Source organism: Archocentrus centrarchus, chromosome 17, assembly GCF_007364275.1.
Source record: "Archocentrus centrarchus isolate MPI-CPG fArcCen1 chromosome 17, fArcCen1, whole genome shotgun sequence".
Lineage (NCBI taxonomy): Eukaryota > Metazoa > Chordata > Actinopteri > Cichliformes > Cichlidae > Archocentrus > Archocentrus centrarchus.
The window spans coordinates 11,120,717-11,144,132 of record NC_044362.1 but is presented as its reverse complement, the minus strand read 5'-3'; the positions used below and the strand labels follow the sequence as shown (position 1 = coordinate 11,144,132).

The following is a 23,416-nucleotide window of genomic DNA, read 5'->3' as shown; positions in this document are numbered from 1 at the left end:
TTCAGTGTTCAGTCAGTGGCTCAGAGCCGCCCTCTGCATTGATCTGTTTCCAGTTTTTGAGGTTGCAGAGACACCTTGTGGCCACATCTAGCCACAGGTTTGTTTGTTTTGTTGTTTTTTTTTTTTTTTGTCAGTGTGTGACTTTTAATTTGCCTAAACATCCTGTACATGTGTACAACAGCAGCGTCTGAAATAACTGCTCCTGAGTTCATCCGTAGATGTGCTGCACAGCCTGAAACAAACATAGTAACAGGCCCACAGCGGCCATTGTGCTGCCCCCAACTCATCTGAAGGCATTGTAGAGGGAACTCAAATTACTGACCCAGGTATGGCAGGCATCCTATTCACTTGGGGGGTAAGAGTTTAAATAAGAGGTAGCCAGCTGCTGTCCCTGGGAGCCTGGACATTTTGGGAGAGCTGCTGCTGACAGTTGTACACCGAAGGCTGGATTATCACAACAGGCCCCCCCACTGCGACCAGAGGTAGGACTTCACAGAATTGACATGTTATCGCTGCTGTTTCAGTTCAGCATGAGTTAATCACATGCAAAAGCTGGGGCTTATTTCACTTTGACTGTGAAAAGAAGGAGATTATTGCAGACATCGGGGAGAAACACCAACACTGTGAAGACAGATAACACAGGCCACGCGCTTAAAAAAGTCCCGGCGCACAGCAGAGGGCTGACATTCAGCACGAAAACTGAGAATACAAAAGAGTTTGTATCTTTTACAGATCTCGTGCATTTATTTCTAAGTGATCAGATTTAGAGGCGGCGGCAGTGACCTGCTGAACAGAGCACACTGTGATTTTCCTTCTCGAGTGCCCTGATGAATCATACTTGGACAATCTTTAAGGGCACATGCAGCTCTTTTTTTTTTTTTTACTCAGTTGGAAGAACAGCACTGCAACAACACAACTAATGCAACAAGAAATAAGGCCTTTGTTATGCTGTTCCTATGTGGGCTACTGAGGGGCAGGACCAGCACTTAGACACATGATGGGAAAGCAAGGACAAAGTGAGACATTCCTGATCAACATTCTCCCACAGTGCTTTCATGATGCACATGCAATATGAGCTCAATGAAATCTAATGAAACATAAGAGTCATATAAGATCATGGCTGGACTAAGAAGCCCCCCCCCCCCAAAAAAAAAGGTCCTAAAAAAAGAGACACAACACTGCAAGAAAAAAATTCACGTCTCTACTTTTTGTTATTTTGCATTTCTCACCGGTTGTAGTCGTGTCCTGTTTTGTAGTCACGTCTTTGTTGTCATTTTGTGCCATTTCACGTCTTTCCGCTGTCTCTTTTTTTTGGTGTCACTTTGCAATCTCTCTTTGTGTGTTTTTGTCACTCTCACCTCTTTTTGTGGCAAATTTGCATTTCTTTGTAGTTTCTTTGTGTCTCCCTTGTAATTGTGCCTCTCACACTGTCATTTCAGACCTCCTTTTGTATTTGTTTAGGGTGTCTATCCATGTTACATGCCTTTGTAGTACAGTTTAAGTAAATGGCATCGGCGCCCCCCCCGCCCCAAGGGTCACGTAAGTGCCCAATTCAGTCATCCATCCATGCACGAGATAACATGTGCTTCACAACAACGTGATCTCTGCTCACAATCGTTCAGCCTCATTCACGCTCACAAGATTGAAGCGAGGCAGCTGGATGAAATATGAACTAAGGACACACCCATGAAAACATACAGGGACGCTGGCTGATGGTATCGGCCTCTGGCTCAGGATATTCATTAAAATGATAACAGTAAAGTGTGAACAATACGTTCCTGCTGCTGTAAGCAGTTCCACACCAGTGCTTGGTGCCGGAACATCTCTTCAAACGCACAAAGACTGTCACCCTGCAGAGCTTCATGGGGTGACACTGCACACTAAGTAGCCTAAGCGGAGATGCAAAGAAAGTCATATTTTTGAACCTCACTAACACTCTCTCACTGCGGTTTTTAGGTTTTTAGGCATTTCACATGAAAAGCGCATTTCCAGGCATCTCTAGACACTGACTAGAATTAACATCACTTTTAAATTACCTAATTAACTATATAAAAAAAAACAGCATTTTGGTTATATCAGTAAGAACAAAATCCATTCCTCATAGGCTGTTGTACTGCCATCATAAATCAAGCCTGCACTGAGCATGAGGCTCAGCTGCCAACACACTTACAGCTCTCAAAGCCTTTAAAATGTTTTTGCTTGACAGTTAAGTAGATACATGGAGTTGGCGGGGGGTGTTTCTGAAAGTGTGTGCGCGCGCGTGTGTGTGTGTGTGTGCACGCGTGTCCATGTTTAGCTGAAATCAATACAGTTATGCGTGGAACTCGAGGGCCTCAAGGGGTAAGGGCCGGTGTGTGCTTTTACGGAGGAGAAAAAGCTGGAAAGTAATAAGACAGGGCATAAAATTCGTGTGAGTGACTCTCTTTGTTGTGGGGATGCATGCAAATTCATGAGGAGAGTTTGGAGGGAAGCGTATTTGTTGATAACATTAATGGTTTCCTTCAGATGTCTTGTGTCACACTGGAGCTGTCTCTCAGCTACATTTCCCCTAAGCAGCTGGGAATGTGATACAACAAGGAAATTACTCATCTAAGAGGAACTTGCTGGCTTGTTTTCTAACTATTCTGGTCCCAGCATTCTGGCAGGGTTGTTATCCCCCCTGCGAAAAAAATAAATTATATATATATATAGAGGGCCTGCTTATTCTGCTTCTTTGAGCCTAGAATGTCGCTAATATTTTCTTCGGTGGAGTAAATAAAAGCTTTTCTAAATAAACTCCAGCCTGTGATATTACTGATTCAGTGTGAGCAATTTGCCTCACATAACAGGATGCCCATTTGGTCATAATGGTATTTTAAGAACAAATGGGTTTGTGTCCCTAACCCTTCGACTGACCAGTTACTCATAATGTCTCAGGTACTCATTCAATTGTATTAAAGCTAATGATATTTATGGCACAGAAGCTGCATGTAGCATTGAATGCTGTATGCTTTCTTCCAATGGCAGGACCTGTAGAGGGCCAGAGAGAGAGGCCCAAGCAAGGTGTTGTTGTTGTGCCCAGAGAGGAGCTGACTTTGTGTTGACAGCACAAGTGTTCAGGATACAGCAGGTAGGTTTATTTTACTTCTACTCAGCCTTTCATCAGTAGTGATCTGTCATCTTGTTTGCCCTCTGTAGAGTTCTTTGAGTTTAAAATGAGATGCTTACTTGGTGGAGGCCACTATATCAAGGGTTCTTCCTATCCCAATGCAACATAGTGAGGAACTGTTGTTTGCAGGGCTATTCGAAGTAGCATATACTTTATCCAGAATATAGTTTGCTTGACTGCAAATATGCACCGGGGTAAAGCATGATTTGTTATTCTCATGTCTTATAAATCTGTCTTGGGAACTACTGACTTGGGATTTATGTTTTAGGATCTTAAACAAACAAAAAAAAACACCTTTAATCTTTCACAGGTCTTTCCAGCAGTCTTTCCGTTCTGCTTCAGCAGACAAAGGTGGATGTGCATCATCATCAGGAAAGATGTTCTTTGTGGCAGGGGCCAGAAATACAACAGGATCAGGAAGAGGAAATGAGAGGAGGTAACAGAGTCTCATCATTTCAGGCCTGAAAGTATGAAATGCCAAGAGGACTTCCACTGTCAACTATAGCTTTAAAAAAAAAAATTATTCCTTGTCATTTTCCATAATCAGGTTAATTTACCAGAAATTTCGAGAGGTAGATATATTGGACAAGAAGAAGACGGTGACAGCTCTAAAGCCTGGAGAAGATCGGGCCATTCTTCTGGGACTCGGAATGATCCTCTCCTCAGTCATGATGTATTTTGTCCTGGGGATCACCATATTGCGCTCCTACACAGACAGGTACAGCCCTGTTGTTAGTCTTTTGAGGAGTTGACTCTTGATATTTTTTTTCAGAACCATGTTTTATTCATCAGATGCGCTTGTTGGCAAACTGTTTCCTTGCTTGTTCAACTGGGAAAAATGCAAAAATGAATACTTTATGAAACCAGATTTCGAGGAGCAGATTATCCTTCCAAACCGAGCCTATTTCATGACATGAGATCCAAAATGTTTTCTCGCTTTCTTCTTCTTCTTTTTTGAAATAAACCGGCTTTTCGTTTAAATGTCAACACAGTGTGTGGACAGAGGAGGGTGTGTGTATTGTTCTCAACTCCACGGTCACAGCAGACATGAACTGTTCCTACAGCTGTGGGTCAGATTGCTGGAGAATATCCAAATACCCTTGTCTGCAGGTCTATGTGAGCGTCAATAACACAGGCCGTGTCAGCCGTTTATCTCACAATGAAGAGACCCAGGATGCCAGCTCTGAAGTGAGTACTGTGCCAGAGAGAAAATACTGGGAATTACTGAACTGTTTCAAATGTTGACAATGGCTGTCAGATGTTGGCCCGGTGATAGACACACAATTCTGAAATGTTAGTTAGCGAGCTGTGAAATAAAACAAAAGCAGCTCAGAGCGCCAAAAAACAAAAAGCACGACTGACTGATTGCCCTCTAGATGACCTCTGTGCCCCTCACTCCTGTCCTTGCAGTGTTTCCATGTGCCCAGGTGCCAGAAGGACAGCGCGGCCGTGCACGACATGATTGTGAACATTTCCGAGCGTCTGAAGATGACCCGGCAGGTCCCATGTTACTACGACCCCAGCGAGCAGCGGGAGACGGTCCTCCTGATCCGGCTGTACGACCAAAGCTTCGTCTTTCACTCACTGCTCTGGCCGTCTTGCACGCTCACAGGAGGAGCCCTCATCATCATGATGGTGAAGCTCACACAGTACCTGTCCAGACTGTGTGAGGAGATACTGAAGATCCAGAGGTGAAGAAAAGCAACCAAATGAATTTTTTTTTTTTGTGACCTCTTGCAAGCTCAGATATACAAAGCAGATGACTTTCACTTCAGAGCAAGTTTATGAATGTGAATAAACTGTAAAATGTCTGAGGGTACTTGTTTACAAGTGTTCCATACCTAACAATACTAATCAATATTTCAACTGATGGAGAAAAACACAGCTGTCTGTACAAGAATGCCTGCGGTTGATAATGTTGAACAATGTGACGATGCTGGGAACGTTCCTGTATTTTGATAAATATGTGTGACTGTTTTAAGACGCAGTGACGGCGTGTTGTTAAACTATATCTCCAAAAAAAGTGACCAAATAAATGTGAGGTCTTTCATAATGTTATATAGTGCTGTCCAAAGGCATGACTCACCCCTCATTTTTCATATTTTGCTAGGAAAACAGGAAGTAGGTGTAGAGATTTATTGAAATGTGCAAACATAGATGGAAATACAGTAAATATGGCAAAAACAGAGTTTGTACAGTTCTAACGAGCTTGAAAGTCAATATTTGGTGTGTCCACCTTTATTCTTCAGCACAGCCTGAACTCTCTTTGGCAGCTTTCTGTCATTTTCAGGAATAGTTCTCTAGGCTTCTTTAAGGACATTCAAAGCTCTTCTTTTGATGTTGGCTGCCTTTTCTTCTGTTCTCTGTCAGGATGATTCCACACTGCTTCAATAATGTTGAGGACCAGAATCTGTTAAGGCCAATCCATGACTGACAGTGTTTCACTCTGTTTTTCTATCCAAATCCACATATGCTGTGTGTTTGCGATCACTGTTATGCTGAAAAATGAAGCTGTTGTCAATCAGATGCTTTCCAGATGGTGTTACACGCTGGATCAAAATCTGATGGTACTTTTCTGCATTCAAAATTTTATCAGTTTTGACAAAATTTCCAACATCAGCGGCTGAAATGCAGCTCCAAACCATGACAGAGCCTCTGCCGTTTTTTTTTTTTTACAAATGGCTGTAGACACTCACTCTTGTACCTCTCTCCTGACCTCCTCTGTTTCTACTGACAATTTGAAACAAAGATTTCAAATTTGGATTCATCACTCCACTGTTGCCTCTGGTTTTCACTCCAGTTCTTGTGTAATGTGACTCCCTGTTTCCCTTCCTTAAGAATGGCTGCTTGACAGCCGCCCTTCCACTGAGACCATTTCTGATGAGGCTTCAGTGAACAGCAGATGGATCAGCTGAAGGGCCAGATGCATTTCTGAGCTCCTGTGCCAGGTCATTCCTAGATTTTTTCCTACTTCAAGAACATGACTTTCTGATATTGTTCATCTGTTGTAGTTTTTAGGTCTGACACTTTTTCTTTTGCCCTTCACTTGTCCAGTTTCCTCAAATTTTTAAGGATGCACTACACTATTAGCCCTTTGTTGGTGCAAAAATACTATTTTATGCCTGTCAAACTGTGTTTGGCAACTAAGAAATGGGAACAAATGATGTGTTTTGTGACAGGCTGGTAGTAACAAAGTGCCTAAAGATACAATTTAAAACTGGTCCTTTGCCAAGGTGTCTGTTATGTGTAGACACAACAGGTGGCTTTTTATGTTTGAATAATTCATAGGTAGTCACGGGTAACAAACATTCCTCTGAAAACAGTCAGGTACAAGGACTGCACTGTAAATGAGTGAAAAAGTAAGGAAAAACCTGGAGAACTACTGCTCAAGACTACTCTAAAAATACTGCAAAAAACATCTGGCTCCTTGGAAGCAAAGTATAAAGAAATAAGGGGTGGCTCAAAACTTTTGCACATTGCTGCATCTGTCAGAAATGAAGTACATAACTTTACATTTTTCTTTTTCATGTTTAACATTTTAAATACTCAACTGAGACATCAGGACAGTGTACGTGTGCATATTTATAGAACAAACTTGACCCAGCCTACCAGGCAAAATAATAATAAAATGAATCAAATTTTGATTTCACCCCTGTAACAATCTCCCACTGGCAAACAGCAATTTACATCTTACACTGTGGTGGCACTCTGGCTGTGTGTGGCTTGCAGTTGTAATAAATGATCAATTTCTCAGCATTTTCTTATTCTTATTTTCATAATTTTCTTGCTAGAAAGCACATAAAGATGCACATCTGCTGAATCTGCACAGCTCATAATAATGAAAGAGAACCTGACTTTGAAACCTGCATCACAAACACACGCAGCTGCCTGACTGGACATCCATATCCTTAAATAACTGACTTCCTCAAGGATTCATGTTCAGTTTTAAGCTGCTCACACTATAACCACTGAGTAATGATGGGCATTGAATGTGTTTGCTCATTGCCTATCGTGTCCCACTGAATATAGGCTGTTTTACAGGTACTTGACAACAATGGGAAAATTAATGTCCTGTGTGTAAATATGCAGTGTAATAAAATAATCCTGCAATCCTATCTTACCAGGCTTGTTCATTACACGTTTATGTGGAGGCTGCATTCAAACGCTGGGCTGAGAGTGATTCGCTTTGGGCTGTGCGTGTGACTTTGTTTTTTTCTTCTCGGCTGTTTTTTCTGATAGCATTTTTTTGGAAACATTTCATCTCCCATCGAAGAAAACAACGTGCGGGCGGCTTCCCGTGAATTCCCCAATCTTATCTCATGACAAACTCCTCCAGCATCTCGTTCAGTGTGTGCGGGAAGGCGGTCCGAAGCGATGAGCCTGCTAGTACCCCCCAAACAGGCTAGCTGTGTGGAGCTAGCGTATTACCGAGCAGTGCGGTCTATTTTCGGGACAGCACGATGAAGAGCACGATGAAGTGTTACAGACTTACTTCACTGCAGCATATTGACAACATCGGTGGCAGCTAGGGACGTGTTTTCTCCTGAAAGGCGGCACTGTCCCGCTGCCCGGTGTCACGGCTCGGATGGACTAAACTAGCGCGGCCGCTTGAGAGCTCTCATGCGGATGGGATTGACTCAGCTAGCCGCGGCTAATGATTGAGCAGGCTGACTAGCTTCGCGGCTAACCGGTTGCCGTCAGCCGACACAGGTAGTTTTTAATATGTTTGTTTGCAGTGTGTTTGCTTTTTACTACTTATTGAAACTGCTGTCCAGTTCCTCACACAGCAAACTGCTCCCTTGCACCCTTTAATTATAGTAAGGCCAGAGTGAAAATAGCGTGTGTACGAGGAGAGGTTCTCATACTGTAAATGACATTGATCTACTTAGTGAACTTGGCTACCATGGCTAGCTAGCTATTTAAGAAATATCTGAAGTTAAACCTCCAAACAGCAGCACACTTCGGACCAGTCGAGGTGAATGTCAAGCCCGAGCCTTAGCTATTAGCCGCAATAAACCAATGTATGGGAAACGTTTGTTAGCTAACAAATTTGTTTACATGATTCTTGAGGACCTTTGAGTCGACAGCACTACATCAGTTCATTGCTACCTTCTTTAACTTTACTTCATTCAACACCAGCTGACAAAAGTGAACGCTTTTCAACGATTTTCAACCTCTGATGGGATGACAGGTTTTGTTGTCACTGAAATAGTTTCTAATGTCAGGTTGTTGTTACATGTTTTGCTGCCGCTCATTTGCTAAACTGAAACATCTGCTGTATAAGTAGCACAAAAGAGTGGCACCTATAAGTATTCCATTGTTATCTCAGTATTCAATTCTTCCAGAAGTCTCTGGTAACCAGTTAAAGTTTGGTGTTCCCAGCTCTCTTGGATATAATGGTATTTTTATATATCCTGTCACTGAGAAGCAACTGCCATCACTGCAGTCACATATTTACTATAGGCTCTTTGCATTTTTGCATACTGCTCAGGCTTTCTTATATAATTCTGCTTCTTTTTTTCTCTCAGTTGGTTGAAATCGCTCATCTGGTAATTACCAGGCTCAGAATAGAGCGCATCTGCTGGCACAGCCATGGCTCCCAGACCTTCATCAGGAGAACTATGGGGGATGCACTTGATGCCCCCCAGCATCCTAGTGGACTGCCTTCTGCCAAATGGCATGATTCTCACATTGGAGTGCCTCCGGGAAGCCACACTTACTACAGTCAAGCATGAGCTTTTCAAAGAGGCCAGAAAGTACCCTCTCTACAGTCTGCTGCAGGAGGAGAGCTCCTACATCTTTGTCAGTGTCACCCAGGAGGCAGAGCGGGAGGAGTTTTATGATGAGACAAAGAGGTTGTGTGATCTTAGGCTTTTCCAGCCCTTCCTCAAGGTTATCGAGCCAGTAGGCAACAGAGAAGAGAAAATTCTCAACAGAGAGATAGGTACGGTTCTTGACTTACTGTGCAGCCCACATTTATTATTTAGTCATATGGTGTGTTGTAAATACTGTATTGCATTGTCATTGCTTCATACCCTTAAAAAAAAATCACTTTTTTTTTTCCTTTCAGGTTTTGCTATTGGCATGCCAATATGTGAGTTTGACTTGGTGAAAGACCTTGAGGTGCAGGACTTCAGGAGGAACATTTTAAATGTTTGCAAAGAAGCTGTGGACCTCAGAGACAGTAACGGACCCCACGCTAGAGCATTGTATGTCTACCCCCCCAATGTCGAATCCTCAGCAGAGCTTCCCAAGCACATCTACAGCAAGCTAGACAAAGGTAAGGTGTTTTACTCTGAGGTGGCAGCAGCCCTCACTGTGCTGAAAATATTTTGCCCGTGCTTTTGCCCTGTGTTTGATCTGTTACTTTATTTCCCTCAGGTCAAATCATTGTGGTCATTTGGGTCATTGTTTCGCCCACCAATGACAAACAGAAGTACACCTTGAAGATCAACCACGATTATGTGCCAGAGCAAGTGATTGCAGAAGCTATTCGGAAGAAGACGCGCAGCATGCTGCTCTCCCCGGAGCAGTTAAAGATGTGTGTGCAGGAGTATCAGGGAAAGTACATCCTCAAAGTCTGTGGCTGTGATGAGTACTTACTGGAGAAATACCCTCTCAGTCAGTACAAGGTAATCTAATTAAATCTTAGCTTAGCTGAAGCTGATTCTATTGTACTGGGGGGGGGGGGGATCCACCTCACATCAAATTATCATCCAACACAAATGTGTTCGACACTTTGGGCATAAAATTAAATTTCTGAGGAAATGTTCGGCCAGTCAAGTGTGCACGTTCAAGAAAAGCCCACAGACGTCACAAAAGTACAAAGTGCTGAGTGTGTCAGTTACTGCTGAGCTGTAATTATAAATTCTGAGAATTTACATTTTGATAGGCCCAGATGTGTACGAATGGCTTCAAAATGTCAAATGACATGAGTAGCATCAAAATGTCACGGTTGCATCTACTTCAAAATGTCACTTTTATCTGTCCTCAACAGTACGTGCGCAGCTGTATCATGCTGGGAAGAATGCCTAACTTGATGCTAATGTCAAAAGACAGCCTGTATTCCCAACTGCCCATGGAGTTCTTCACCATGCCATCATATGCAAGGCGAATATCCACAGCAACCCCCTACATGAATGGGGAAACAGCCACCAAGTGTCTGTGGACTATCAACGGAACGCTAAGGATCAAGATACTGTGCGCCACTTATGTCAATGTCAACATCAGAGACATTGACAAGGTACAACTGTACTACATTGTTGTCATCTTGTTTTCTTTAAAGTTTGTCTGCATTGCTCCTGGTTTGAGTAAAATGCATTCTGATTGTAATATCCCATCTCAGTAGCTTGGAGGTTATTAAAAGATGCTACAGTTGAAATGCGCTGAAAGGGATCTTTATTACTTTATAAATCTGTTTGATTTGTTGCTGCTGTAGATCTACGTCAGGACTGGGATATACCACGGTGGAGAGCAGCTGTGTGACAATGTCAACACAATACGTGTGCCATGCTCGAATCCCAGGTTGTGCATGTTGAAAGTGTTTCATACTCTGGGCTTTTACTGAGCTTTGTGGCAACAGTGTGACTGATTATATCTCTGGTTATGTTCCTGCAGGTGGAACGAGTGGCTGACCTACGACATGTACATTCCAGAAATCCCCCGAGCTGCCCGACTCTGCCTCTCCATCTGCTCTGTGAAAGGAAGGAAGGGAGCTAAAGAGGTTGGGATTGAAATGAGGAAATGCTATATTAAAATTATAATGCTATTTTTGTGATTACAGACGTAGAAGGATGGTGGTGAAATCTTTGGCTGTGATCCTATGTGGCAGATTGAGAAAGCTTGGCCATTATAATGGTCCCGTAGCCAAAGATGGTCTGTGACAGTGTTAGAAATTTAAGATGACCATCTCACATTATGACTGCTTCTAGGACCTGTGTTTATTAGTCAACCAAACCGAATGCAGCTTGAACTGGTGCCCTGATCAACTTGACACTGGCACTTGTTTCTATTGAAACCAAATAGATGGAGGTAAAATGTGCAAAATGTTTGGGATGCCAAAGAAGAAAATGTATTTGACCTCAAGGATGTAACATAGAAAGAAATAGCAGAAATATTGCATTGGTGTGTCATAGCCCGTGATTCAGGAGGCATATCAAACGTGATGCCCTTTCCAAGTTTATTTTATATATGTCTTATAATGTGGCTTTCAGGGAACATGTAGAATTGAAAAATTACAGCAAAAACGGTCAGTTTTACGTCTGCTGTGTCAAACCCTTTCCATAGAGAGTAACAGCCTAAAATAATGTTATCAAAACTGTTCTAAAAATTATTCTCTGCACCTCCACCAAATATAGAAATCAAGCACATTAATCTTAGCTTTTATACTTCTCTTCCACCTTTTCAGCGAAGAGGCCACAGAGTGTTTGCTTTTTTTTTTTTAAGCTCGGTCACAATCATAGCCTTGGCATCAGCGTCTGTTCCACAAAACTTGAATGTTGGCCATAACTCGAGAATGATGTGACCTAGGATGCTCAAATTCACACCACAGGTGCATCTGGTAAAAATCTGGGACGAGTGCAAAACTCAGCGACCTTGACCTGAAGCTAAAGGTCAGAGGTCAAGTTTTCTGAACATCTTGCGAATGCGATAACTCGGAACAGTCTCACCTAGAATGTTGAATTTCACAGCATAGATGCATACTGTTCAAGCTAGACCCATCAAACTTACCACAGTTGTTCACTGACTACTATAACAGCACTTTGACCCCCACCACACACACACACACACACACACACACCTCACACCTCACCACCCCTCCTCCTTCCCCCTTGTTATGAATCCAGCGTTGGCACCCACTCAGCGTTGCTCTTGTTTTCCTGCAGGGTGAAGGAGGACAGGATTTAACACCTTGTTGATTTTGGCCAACAAGTGTAGTTTAATATTACAGCAAGCACTCCTAGAGCAATTATTATGTCAGAAATTTATCAAAATAACCGCACAAGCAGTATATCTACCTTACAGTCAAACAAACTGGCTTAATTTTAATTAAGAAGTCAATCAGTGATTGGCCCTTTTCCCAGCAGACCAGCAGCAAATGCGATTAAGTTTCATGGTGCGCATGGTTTAAATGGATTTCCATACAGGAGCAGGGCAGGAGTTGGAGCTGTGCAGCCTGTCTGCTGCAGCTCTTCTTCTGTGAGCTCATTGTGGCTGCTGCTTTTTCTTTCTATGCCCTGTTCATTTGTTTACAGTTATGATCAGCCAAAACCAATGACGCATAAGTACATTGCACATACTGTTATTGGTTTAACCTGTTCTTATTTTATTATCATGAACTTCCCTGCTTTTTCACTGCACCTCTCTGTTCTATATCCCCCAGTTGTTGCCTCCCTCATGATTTTCATATGCATCGTTTTTTTTACTTGTTTTGAATAGGAGCACTGTCCCCTCGCCTGGGGCAACATTAACCTGTTTGACTACACCCATACACTGGTAGCAGGGAAGATGGCTCTCAACCTGTGGCCTGTCCCGCATGGCCTTGAAGACCTACTCAACCCTATCGGTGTCACAGGCTCCAACCCCAATAAGGCAAGAGGCAAAACATTATGAGAATAATGCTCACTCGCCATTTGTACTTCCAGTGTTCCTCTGTTCTGTACATATGTTATATTTCTATTAGAATGTTTTGGTTAAAAAAATGCAAAAATGTCAATAATAGGATTTTTTTTTAAGTTTACACAAACCTGACTGGACCATGATGCAGTTTATAAACACTTTTTTTTGGCCAACATTTTAAGCTTTTCACATACATGCATTATGCATAATAATAACTTCTAAGCCCCATGACCCAGTTCTAATAAAGCTGGCAACAACTCGTACAGTTTCAGTAGTGTAGCAGCTGCTACTTAAGCTGCTCGATTTAAGCAACCAAGCTCCTTATCCCAATTAATTAATTACTCATTGACACAGGCACCTTCATTTGATTACAGTAAACACCCTGAATGACCTTTCCGCCTTTACCGTTTTCTGAACATACAGGAAACCCCTTGTCTGGAGCTGGAGTTTGATCATTACAGCTGCCCTGTCAAGTTTCCTGATATGGCTATCATTGAGGAACATGCAAACTGGAACATATCCAGAGAGCTCGGCTTTAATTTCTGCCACACTGGTTTGGTAAGTAAGCAAGTATTTGTTGTTTTCTGTTTTGCTTTGCGGGTCAGGTGTGATTTTCATTGAAAAGCTGCCACATCATAGTTTATGTGCACCCCACATAGAAAGTAAATGTTTCTGGTGTACATTACTGCCTTTGGGGGACCTATTAGGTTCATCTTTCTTTCTGTCTTTATTTATATATATATATATATATATATATATATATATATATATATATATATATATATATATATATATATATATATATATATATATATATATATATATATATATAGTTGCAATGGTGGACTTTTGCCACATTAAACATGGCCAGAGTTTCTAGTAATGAGGTCAGCTCAGGTTTCAGACAATTTCTTCTACTCTTGACTCTGTGTGATGTCAGTGAGAGTGGATATTCCTCATGCCATCTCAGGCACACAAGGGCAGACAATCAGAAGAAAGCTGTCTTAGCAGGAGGGCGGCCTTAAAGGGAGAGGAGCTAAAACAGCTCGATTTAAATAGAGGATGAACTGATGGGCTGCACCAAAGCCCAGTATAATAGATAAGGATTATTTTGAACTGTGAATCATGCAGAGTCACCCTAGTAAAATCCAAGAATAAATATGTGGAGAATGAGAATAATTGGTCCACTGTTATGTGACAAGTGCCTCCAGACCCAATGGCGCACTGAGCTCCTTAGTTTGTTTTTGGTGTCATAGAGTAACAGACTGGCACGGGACAACCCCCTGACTGAGAGCGACAATGAGCAGCTACGGCAAGTGTGTAACAGAGACCCACTGTCTGAAATCACTGAGCAGGAGAAAGACTTCCTGTGGAGACACAGGTAATCATGTGTGGTGGTGTTATATTTTGTGAAGGGTTTTGAGGGTGCATGCAGGATCTACTTGTATTGAATGTTAACACTTGGTTATCAGAAATACTGGAGTTTACACAGGAGTCTTTATACATATTGGGCTGCTGTTGGAAAAGCTGCAACTTATTTGTTTTGTCAATAATTTATTTTTAGACATGACTGCATCAATATACCAGAGATCCTTCCAAAGATCCTCCAGGCTGTGAAGTGGAACTCCAGAGATGAAGTTGCACAGGTGAGCTGAGGGTTTCTACAGCTGGCGCACCTTTTATATTGAAGGCTGATTATTTTTATTTATCTATTTTAAGCAGCAGTTGTACGTGCTCACTCTTGTTCATGAGCTGTTTTTGCACATCAGCTCATCTGTGGCTTCTCTAGACATTACCCAGCAGGGCTGTATGTGAGAACACAAATGTCAGACTCAGTGGGATTGGACATTGAGCAGTCTTCAGCCTGCCAGCTCCCTAGTATAAAGTCTATGTGATGTCAGATAGAGACAATGTGGGAATAGAGCAGGCAAGCTAGAGATTTCACAGTGAGTGTAATGTGTCCCAGCTCCTTCATCAGCTACCTAGGCAACACTACACATCTAAATCTATAGGAGCAATCTGACATGGACAATCTGTTGTCTGCAACATGTAAGAAGGAGCAACTTCATATTTCTTCTGACAAAGTCTGTGAAAAAAGTTTTGCACTACAGGATTGTTTAAAATAGTCAAAATACTGAAATATATGTGTCTGTATTTAGCTGCTGTTTTTTTTGTTGCAGATGTATTGCCTTCTGAAGGACTGGCCTGCCATCAAACCAGAACAAGCCATGGAGTTGCTGGATTGCAACTTCCCTGATCCTATGGTCAGAGAGTTTGCTGTGAAGTGCCTTGAGAAATACCTAACTGATGACAAACTCTCCCAGTATCTCATTCAGCTGGTTCAGGTGTGCTGCATCCTCAGCTCTAAATAAACCATGTGAATTGTTTTCATTCTGGCATGCTTTGCTGATGAGTCAGATGTTTTGCTTGATAAACTGAAGGTGTTTTCTATGTTCTCTGTTGCCGTGCCTAGGTTCTAAAGTACGAGCAGTACCTCGATAACCCACTTGCACGCTTCCTGCTGAAAAAGGCATTAACCAATCAGAGGATAGGACATTTCTTCTTCTGGCATTTAAAGTGAGTTTATTTAAAAGGGTATTCTTTCAGGAAGTTGGAGCTCTTTGTAAGTAAAAGGTTAAACTCTTGGTTGAATGTTTGGCCTCGGGTACTGCTGAATTTAAAAAAGTTCTTTGAACTTACCTCACATCAGTCCATGTTTTAAGATTTCTGGGGAGGTAGAGCATATTTTCCTTGGGACACAACCTCCTAAACTTTTTTTTTCTTGCCTGTATGTGTGAAGGTCAGAGATGCACAACAAGACAGTGAGCCAGCGGTTTGGTCTGCTGCTGGAGTCATACTGCCGGGCCTGTGGCATGTATCTGAAGCACCTGAGCAGACAGGTGGAGGCCATGGAGAAACTCATCAATCTCACTGACCTCCTCAAACAGGAGAAAAAAGATGAGGCTCAGAAGGTAATCTGACAGCTGGCAGCTGTTTTGAATGTGATCCACTGAATCGTTGGGTTTAATCTTGACAACATCTGGACCGGCCTGGCCGCAGGGACACCACATTAGAGTGCAGTGATAGAATTTGGAGAGTTGCTTTTTTTCCCCCTAGTTGCTTGCAGTAAAACACATTTCAACTACACTAACATAAGACCTTTCTAAGAATATTCAGTCATCAAAATATACATATTTTGATTTTTCATTTTTTACTGTGATCTTTCTTCTTATGGCTCTGTATGAGAACAGTGAGAGCAAATAATTCTAATCATCTAAGAAACACAGAGCACAGAAGCCCCACCCACTTGCTGTTCTAATTTTCTGTTTGCGAGGGGCAGCCAATCAGAAGAAAGCCGTCTTAAAGGGAAGATAGACTTAAAGAAACAAACTCCTTGGTTAAGACAAAGGAAGACCTGAGGGGCTGCACCAAGGCCCAGTATAAGCTAAATAATGATTATTTTAAACTGTGAATCATGCAAAGCTACCCTAGTAGAGTGAAAGGATAGAACTATTGAGCTGAAATGAGCATAATAGTTCTCTTTTATATGGTCCTTGCTGTAATAGTCACAGGCAAATATGGAAATGAAAGTTAACCCTTTTACTTCTAATGCATCGGCCGTCGCACAACATACTTCAAAAGTGCCGCCGTTCGCGGACTTCCGGCAACAAATACCGTAATACCCCTATATGGCTGTGACGTGCAATTTCTGGGCTTCCAGGAACCATTTGCATTTTTTTGATAGGACAAACGGTTGCGGAGTTACGGTAAAAAGCCAGCTGATCAGTGTTCCTTTGATCAGCCGACTCTGCGTTGATACGCCATGTCTTAATCAGCTGTTCGCTGCTATTGAGGGCAAGTAACGGGCACTTCAGCGGCGATCACCTGGTGTTAAAGGGTTAAGGTCTTAACTTATGTAGCTGCAGGCTATAAGAAGGTTTTGCTGCAGTTACTGTGTCGGTACAGTGGTTATGTTAGATTGCTCAGCAGATGTGTTGGTTAAGTAGCAAACTGGCAGACTTGATGAAATTAACCAGTGTGCATCTACTTTAAATTGTCTACTTGGTGCAACTTACTTCAACCGTGGTCCAGCATGGCCACCAGAGGGTGTATCTCATTACCTGAAAGCTCTCAGTGAAGAAGCATTACCTCATTGTGAGAGGTTTTGCTGAAGAGAAGCAGCAGAAAGTCGACATTTGCTACATTTTTACTAAGCCAGCCTATTTGTCCAGTTGCTCAGCACCAGGAGAAAACTAACTGTTGTATTTCTTTACTGTCCTCTAAGGTTCAAATGAAGTTTCTGGTGGAGCAGATGAAAAGGCCTGACTACATGGATGCACTGCAAAGCTTCACCTCTCCTCTGAATCCAGCACATCAGCTGGGAAACCTCCGGTACTTCAGCACTCTCTTATCTACTAACTCTGTTCTCTCAAATAGTTGGCATTTAATTTTTATTCCCCCTGCAGGTGATGCTTTTGCCCTCTCCTCTTCGAGGCTTTAAGTATTAGCTGATGTAATAAAAATGGAACTGTTTGGTTCATATCAAGCACATTAGGACCATTACGAACTGAATGCTTGTGGAGCACCACCGCTATGATGAGCGCAACCACAATTACAGAAAGCTTACTGCATTTCTTTATTTTCCTATTAAAACATATCCATGTCTTTATTTTAGCCTGGAGGAATGCAGGATGATGTCATCAGCAAAGCGACCTCTGTGGCTTAACTGGGAAAACCCAGATATGATGTCAGAGCTGCTCTTTCAGAACAATGAAATCATCTTCAAAAATGGAGATGGTGAGTTCTGCCTCACACTTTCAGCACACACCCATACACACACAGACCTACCGAGCATGCGCACGGCTCAGTCTGTGCTGCATCGTTTCATGGTACATAAATACAAATCTAACCACGCTCTTTACACAGAACTCAGAAGGAGCAGTTCTCTGTTTGACTCACACCTCACCGCAGCAGCTTGTGCTTTTCGCTGCACCATCTGTGACCAACGTGACTTTGAAAGCTCTGCTCCATAATGCATCATGGAGTTGATCAAAGCAGCTCAGCAGCTCATATTCACCTCACTGTTATCAACCTCCTTGTCTCTCTTTACCGCTGCAGATCTGAGGCAGGACATGCTGACGTTACAGATCATTAGGATAATGGAGAACATCTGGCAGAACCAAGGCCTTGATCTCAGGTAGGCTTCTCACTTCGTCATGACAGCAGGGATGCAGGTACCCATTAAAAGGCACCGGACCTTTCATGTTCTGCAATCCATACGTGAATGCAGATTAGCTGCAGCCCCTGCCAGCCACCTCACATCGTTTGCTATAAAATCCATCAGTGCTGATTTTTTTTTTCCCCCTTTCCTCACTTATATTTTCTATCCTTCCTCTTCCAGGATGCTGCCCTATGGCTGTCTGTCTATTGGTGACTGTGTGGGTTTGATCGAGGTGGTGAGGAACTCTCACACCATCATGCAGATCCAGTGCAAAGGAGGCCTAAAGGGGGCGCTGCAGTTCAACAGCCACACTCTACATCAGTGGCTCAAGGATAAGAACAAGGGAGAGATGTGAGTGATATTTCTCAGGAGAGGTAGTGTTTAGTGTTATATGAATATTAATGTTAATGTTTTTTCATTCTTGGTGCGAATATCTGCATACATTTACTGAATTGCTTCAAATAATTTTGCTTTTGTTTTGACTCCTCAGGTACGACCAGGCCATCGATCTGTTCACGCGGTCGTGCGCAGGCTACTGTGTAGCTACATTTATCCTGGGCATCGGGGATAGGCACAACAGCAACATCATGGTTAAAGATGATGGGCAGGTAATAGTTACAGCTGACCCTCTAAGTGTGTTAAACTTCATCTGTATACTTTTGCTTTTTTTTTCCCTTTATAAGTCACTGCATCACATTCTGTGTGTTCACAGCTGTTCCACATAGACTTTGGCCACTTCCTTGACCACAAAAAGAAGAAGTTTGGGTACAAGAGAGAACGTGTACCCTTTGTGCTCACGCAGGACTTTTTGATTGTTATTAGCAAAGGAACACAAGAGTGCACCAAAACGAGGGAGTTTGAAAGGTAATGACAGCAATGCATACACAGTGAAGTGCACAAATGGGCTGGATGAGGTGTTTTTGGCAGAATTTATTTCCCCCTCTCAATTTATTGAATTTTCTTGTTACATTTTTTGTTATAATAAATGGCTCAGCACAACAACGCAACACCTGCTCTGTATAAAAATACAAATATGAAGGTGTCAGGAGAGAAATAGAGTAGGTTAATCTAAAACAGCACAAGCTTGTAGCAGAGACAAAAGAAACATCAGACAATCTGAAGAGTTTGGGAAACAAAGACACAGAGCCCAAATTCTCCTAAACTGTTCCCTTGAGGAATGAAGCAAGCAAATATTCCAGAAGAAGGCATTCTCTAGGAATTTTGTGCCAGGCTGTTTTAGTGTGAGGTTTGTCATTTATCCAAAATATAAAAATGTTTTTCCTTGCAGCATATGCAAGGATATTGTAAAGTCTAGCTCAGCTGGCTCAGCTGGCACCAGTAATATTGTCCCAACTTGGATGTCATAAAAGCAGAAATAAAGGGTCCTTTTTCAAAGACACTCCCAGTATCCTTTCCATGTCCTGAAAAATCTTTCTAGTAGGAAGGAATTTTTGGACATGACCAAACACAGTGTGCATAGCTTCCTATTGAGGTCTTGCACTTCAAACATAGAGGTGAAAGCTGATTATTTATTTGGTGTAAATTGCAGCAGTCTTGTACGGTTTCACACTGAGGTTGTTAAGCAGAATTTGACCCCGCTTGTCCCGTGTCCCTCGTCAGGTTCCAGGAGATGTGTTACAAGGCGTACCTGGCAATCCGGCAGCACGCCAACCTCTTCATCAACCTCTTCTCCATGATGCTGGGCTCGGGAATGCCTGAGCTGCAGTCATTCGACGACATCGCTTACATCAGGAAGACCCTGGCCCTGGACAAGTCGGAGCAGGAGGCCCTCGACTACTTCATGAAGCAGATGAACGACGCCCACCACGGCGGCTGGACTACAAAGATGGATTGGATCTTCCACACAATTCGCCAGCATGCCATGAACTGAGGAAAGAGTCCTGGCAACAGCAGCACACTAAGAACCATAAGAGTAGTAAGAAATAAGCAAGTTGTTTCCCCTAATACACTAAGGCCTGGTGAATATTTCTGCCAGTGCGTGACTGTCAAACTTTATCTGCATAACCCAAAATGAGTATGCTCAGCAGAAGCCACTTCAGGGACAAAATGCCTAAATCTACCTGTTCCTACAGGTGTCTGAAATTTCTCTTCCAGCATTATGAACTTAAGAAGGTGGCGTCACATTTCATCCGTCTCCTTCATAGGAACTCAACTAGTGTAACGGACCTTGACAGCCGTTGGCCTTTATATGACCCAACTACAGAGAGGTTAAATTTTTATCTTTTTTATTCCTTTCAAAGCATCTACAACCATCAGCATGAAGAGAAGAACTTCATGAAGTGATATACTATGAGCACAGCTAGCTTTTTGTAAAGAGAGATTGAAACTGAATCATTTCTACTACCTATTTTTGAACTGATGAAGACTGGGGTCGCAGGGGTGAGGATGGGGTTATTGGCACATGCAGCCGGGCAGCTCAGAGAACATTAAAGGGTGTAGAGCTGGCAGGTACTCTGAAAAAGATTATTTTCCATTGCAGTTATATAAACGGTGAACAAACCTCAAAGTATCGCAGTGACAGAGGAGGGTTTTTGTTTTTTTTTGGAAAAACCTCAGCTAAGCATTTAACACTATTTGAAGAAACTGCAATGATGACCTGTTTGTAATCTACCAATGACGTGCGCTAAGTGTGCAACTCTCCTCACGTCATATAACTGACTTTTTGTAAAGCAGTATATCTATATACTTGTATGCATTTGGTGCACATATTCCTTTTTTGAATCGATTCTCTACTGAGCCAAAGTACTACATGTATAACTCCACTAGTCAAACAAAAATAGTCACTACTTATTCCAAGTCTTGTGTGTACTCTTAGCACTGATGTCTGCAGTATTTGCTTTTGTTTGGTCTATCAGTATTATTCTTTGTCACATGTAGAGGCGTCTACCCAGTGCATGTGGACCCGCAAAAACCTTTCTGATAACCAGCTGTTTGTGGGGTTTTTTTTTCGAGGGCAGAATGCACCAAAATATGAATTTGGCCACTAACTGATGCTAAAAGCATTTTTTTTTTTTTTTTTTACTGCCCCCATTTGTTCCAGATAAACAAAGAAATTCTTACTCTAAAATATTATGTCTATAAATTGGTTATAAACCAGTCTTTCAGCTCATCATCACACTATCGCTGAACATTTAGCCAGCACAAAATCAATGTTACACAACACATAAATATCAATAATTGTTAGGCAGATATCGGTTAACAGGCTCAATACTGATCATTATGTCAGTGCATCCCTGTTTTTTTCCTGTTTGGTTGTTTATTATTATTCAGCTGAGACAGGGCGGGAAACACACACGGGGGAAATGAAGGATGTGCAGTGTTCATTTTTTGTGCTGTGCAGTTACACTATGCAAGTTGTGATCCTAACATGTACTGTACACAGATGTCGGGCAGAGAGAGAAGTGCATCCCCCCCCCCCCAGCGTGCTAACACAGAGAACTGTCAGTGGACTTTGTACAGATGGTGCATAGAGGAAGGAAAAAAAACGCACAATGCTGCCATGTAACAGTATCGTCTACTTCTTCCCAGCAAGAACTCGTTCTTGAGAAACTGAAAAAAATCTGAAATTTATATATATATATATTTTTTTTTGGCTTGTGTCCTTGTTCTCAATCAGACTCTCTCATTAAACTTGCCAGATCCTGACATCCAGCTAAAGAAAAGTAACCGAAGTTCTATTTTTGAAACCTCCCAAGTGTCTTCTTCCTTACTCTTATCTGTGATTGTTGTACTGTGCGTGGAAGCGTGGCAGGTGTTAGTGCCGCACAGACTCGCACGCGAGACGTCCATAAGTGTTGTAGCTTTACTAAAGTGATGCCTAACAGGGTGGTTTCCTGGAGACTTTAAGTCTGTCTGAAAGCGAAGTTTGAGTGAGGACTTAAAACGGCTCAGGAAACCGTGACGACTGACATGCACGCGCTTCTGTACAGGATACGGAGCAGTGGGCCGGACCCGAACTGACAGAACTAACCCTCCCATATACTTTATAGAAGAACTATATAAACCATGGTCTTTCCCTTTGTACTGTTCTTTCTCACACTGCATTATGCATGAGTATCTACCTTTTTTCTTCTTTTTTGACCTGATGTTGTTTACTTGAAGTTCATGTATAGAAATGACCTTGTTACTTGTCTGAGGTACAACAAAGTCACAGTGAAGTTAACAGATACTGATACAACCATGTGCAAATGTTTTCCTTGAATAACTACAGAGGTAATATATTTTTGTATTTTTTAAATGAAAACAATCTCGTATGTAACGGCTAACCAAAAAAAAAAAAAAAAAAAAAAAAGAGGAGTCACGTGTAACATGCACCATCCTCATGCAAAATCCAGTAAACAGCCTCTTGCCATCGAAAGGATGTGACTGAAGGACAAGGACTTGATGCTGTGGTCGGAGTACCGTTTTCACATCAAGTGGAGGCATTTTGCCTTAAGTGGAAGTCTCTAAGCACAATGAGTCCAAAGGAACTACCCTGCATGTTTTAAAAAGATCCAGACCCATGCTAGTTATCTTTCCACCTATGTATATGTCATAGAAACTCCTCATGTTTTTAATCATCCTCATATCACCGTGTCTGTATGCATTCATTTATTGTGCTGTTGAATAAAAACATTTCTCCTCATGAATCTGAGATTTGGCAGTTTCTTTACTTGTTTATGTGCGAGTCAAAGCCGCAAAGAGGAGAATTATCAGGTTTTACATAGAAAACTACAAAAAAGACTTAAGAGGAGGGTCTGTGCAGTATGGCACACTTGTTAGATGACTCATCTGCATTATTTTACATTAAATGAATTATCTTTCAGTTACATTGGAGTATTTGATACTGGGTTGTGCAAAAGTCTTGAATCACCCCTCTGTTTTTTTTTTTTTTTTTTAATATGTTACTTGGAAAATGGGGGAAAATGTGCTGCAGTTGATTGAAAAATGCAAATACACATGAAATGTAGCAAATAAGGCAAAAACAGTTTGTACAGCCCTAAAGAGCTTGAAAGTAAAGTAGAATATTTGGTGTGACCTGCTTTATTGTTCAGCACAGTCTGACCTCTCTGAGGCAGCTTTCTTCTCATTTCTTTCAGCAGTCTTCAGAAATAGTTCTCCAGGCTTCTTGAGGACATTCAAGGCTCTTCTTTGTTCCATTTTCTATGAAAATGATCCCACACTACTTCTGTAATGTTGAGGTCCGGGCTCTGGGGAGGCCAATCCATAGTGTCACACTGTGTTTTGCTATCCAGGTTTCCTTTTACTGCATTGGCAGTGTGTGTTTTTGGGATCACTGTCACGCTGATCAATTCCATCATTGGCTGAAATGCAGCCACAAACCACGACAAGATCCTCCAAGCGTGCTTTACAGATGGCTGTAGACACTCAGTGTTGTACCTCTCTCCTGACCTCCTCCACACAGACTG

General features: G+C 42.1%; 2 protein-coding genes across 4 annotated transcripts; both read left to right on the top strand.

The window, feature by feature from the left end:
- Nucleotides 1–400: 400 nt before the first annotated feature.
- Nucleotides 401–5,322, top strand: kcnmb2a (potassium large conductance calcium-activated channel, subfamily M, beta member 2a). 3 transcript variants are annotated; one of them, XM_030752738.1, is made up of 6 exons: nt 401–482; nt 3,007–3,109; nt 3,459–3,584; nt 3,696–3,866; nt 4,213–4,336; nt 4,559–5,322. In XM_030752738.1, exons 3-6 carry the CDS (start codon nt 3,526–3,528, stop codon nt 4,841–4,843), a joined length of 639 nt encoding a protein of 212 aa, XP_030608598.1. In that variant the 5' UTR covers nt 401–482; nt 3,007–3,109; nt 3,459–3,525; the 3' UTR covers nt 4,844–5,322. The 3 variants fall into 3 exon arrangements, with proteins under 3 accessions (XP_030608598.1, XP_030608596.1, XP_030608597.1); XM_030752736.1 differs by having other exon boundaries at nt 4,141–4,336; XM_030752737.1 differs by lacking the exon at nt 3,007–3,109 and having other exon boundaries at nt 457–482; nt 4,141–4,336.
- Nucleotides 5,323–7,346: 2,024 nt separating this feature from the next.
- On the top strand, nt 7,347–22,627 carry LOC115796343 (phosphatidylinositol 4,5-bisphosphate 3-kinase catalytic subunit alpha isoform). The gene is made up of 21 exons (XM_030752704.1): nt 7,347–7,858; nt 8,677–9,092; nt 9,219–9,428; nt 9,530–9,780; nt 10,146–10,391; nt 10,587–10,672; nt 10,766–10,871; nt 12,587–12,739; nt 13,190–13,324; nt 14,023–14,147; nt 14,331–14,412; nt 14,947–15,111; nt 15,240–15,343; nt 15,567–15,738; nt 17,052–17,158; nt 17,442–17,563; nt 17,885–17,963; nt 18,168–18,338; nt 18,478–18,595; nt 18,700–18,851; nt 19,608–22,627. The coding sequence occupies exons 2-21, from the start codon at nt 8,741–8,743 to the stop codon at nt 19,876–19,878; spliced, it is 3,207 nt and encodes a 1,068-aa protein (XP_030608564.1). The 5' UTR covers nt 7,347–7,858; nt 8,677–8,740; the 3' UTR covers nt 19,879–22,627.
- Nucleotides 22,628–23,416: the final 789 nt, after the last annotated feature.

Bases quoted from the DNA above. Each gene is read 5' to 3' on its own strand.
- kcnmb2a (XM_030752736.1), top strand. From the start codon at position 3,526: ATGTTCTTTGTGGCAGGGGCCAGAAATACAACAGGATCAGGAAGAGGA. The intron at 3,585-3,695 runs GTAACAGAGTCT...TTCCATAATCAG, and splicing joins GGAAGAGGAAATGAGAGGAG to GTTAATTTACCAGAAATTTC. The intron at 4,337-4,558 runs GTGAGTACTGTG...CTGTCCTTGCAG, and splicing joins CCCAGGATGCCAGCTCTGAA to TGTTTCCATGTGCCCAGGTG.
- LOC115796343 (XM_030752704.1), top strand. From the start codon at position 8,741: ATGGCTCCCAGACCTTCATCAGGAGAACTATGGGGGATGCACTTGATG. The intron at 15,344-15,566 runs GTGAGTTTATTT...GTATGTGTGAAG, and splicing joins TTCTTCTTCTGGCATTTAAA to GTCAGAGATGCACAACAAGA. The intron at 15,739-17,051 runs GTAATCTGACAG...CTGTCCTCTAAG, and splicing joins AAAAAGATGAGGCTCAGAAG to GTTCAAATGAAGTTTCTGGT.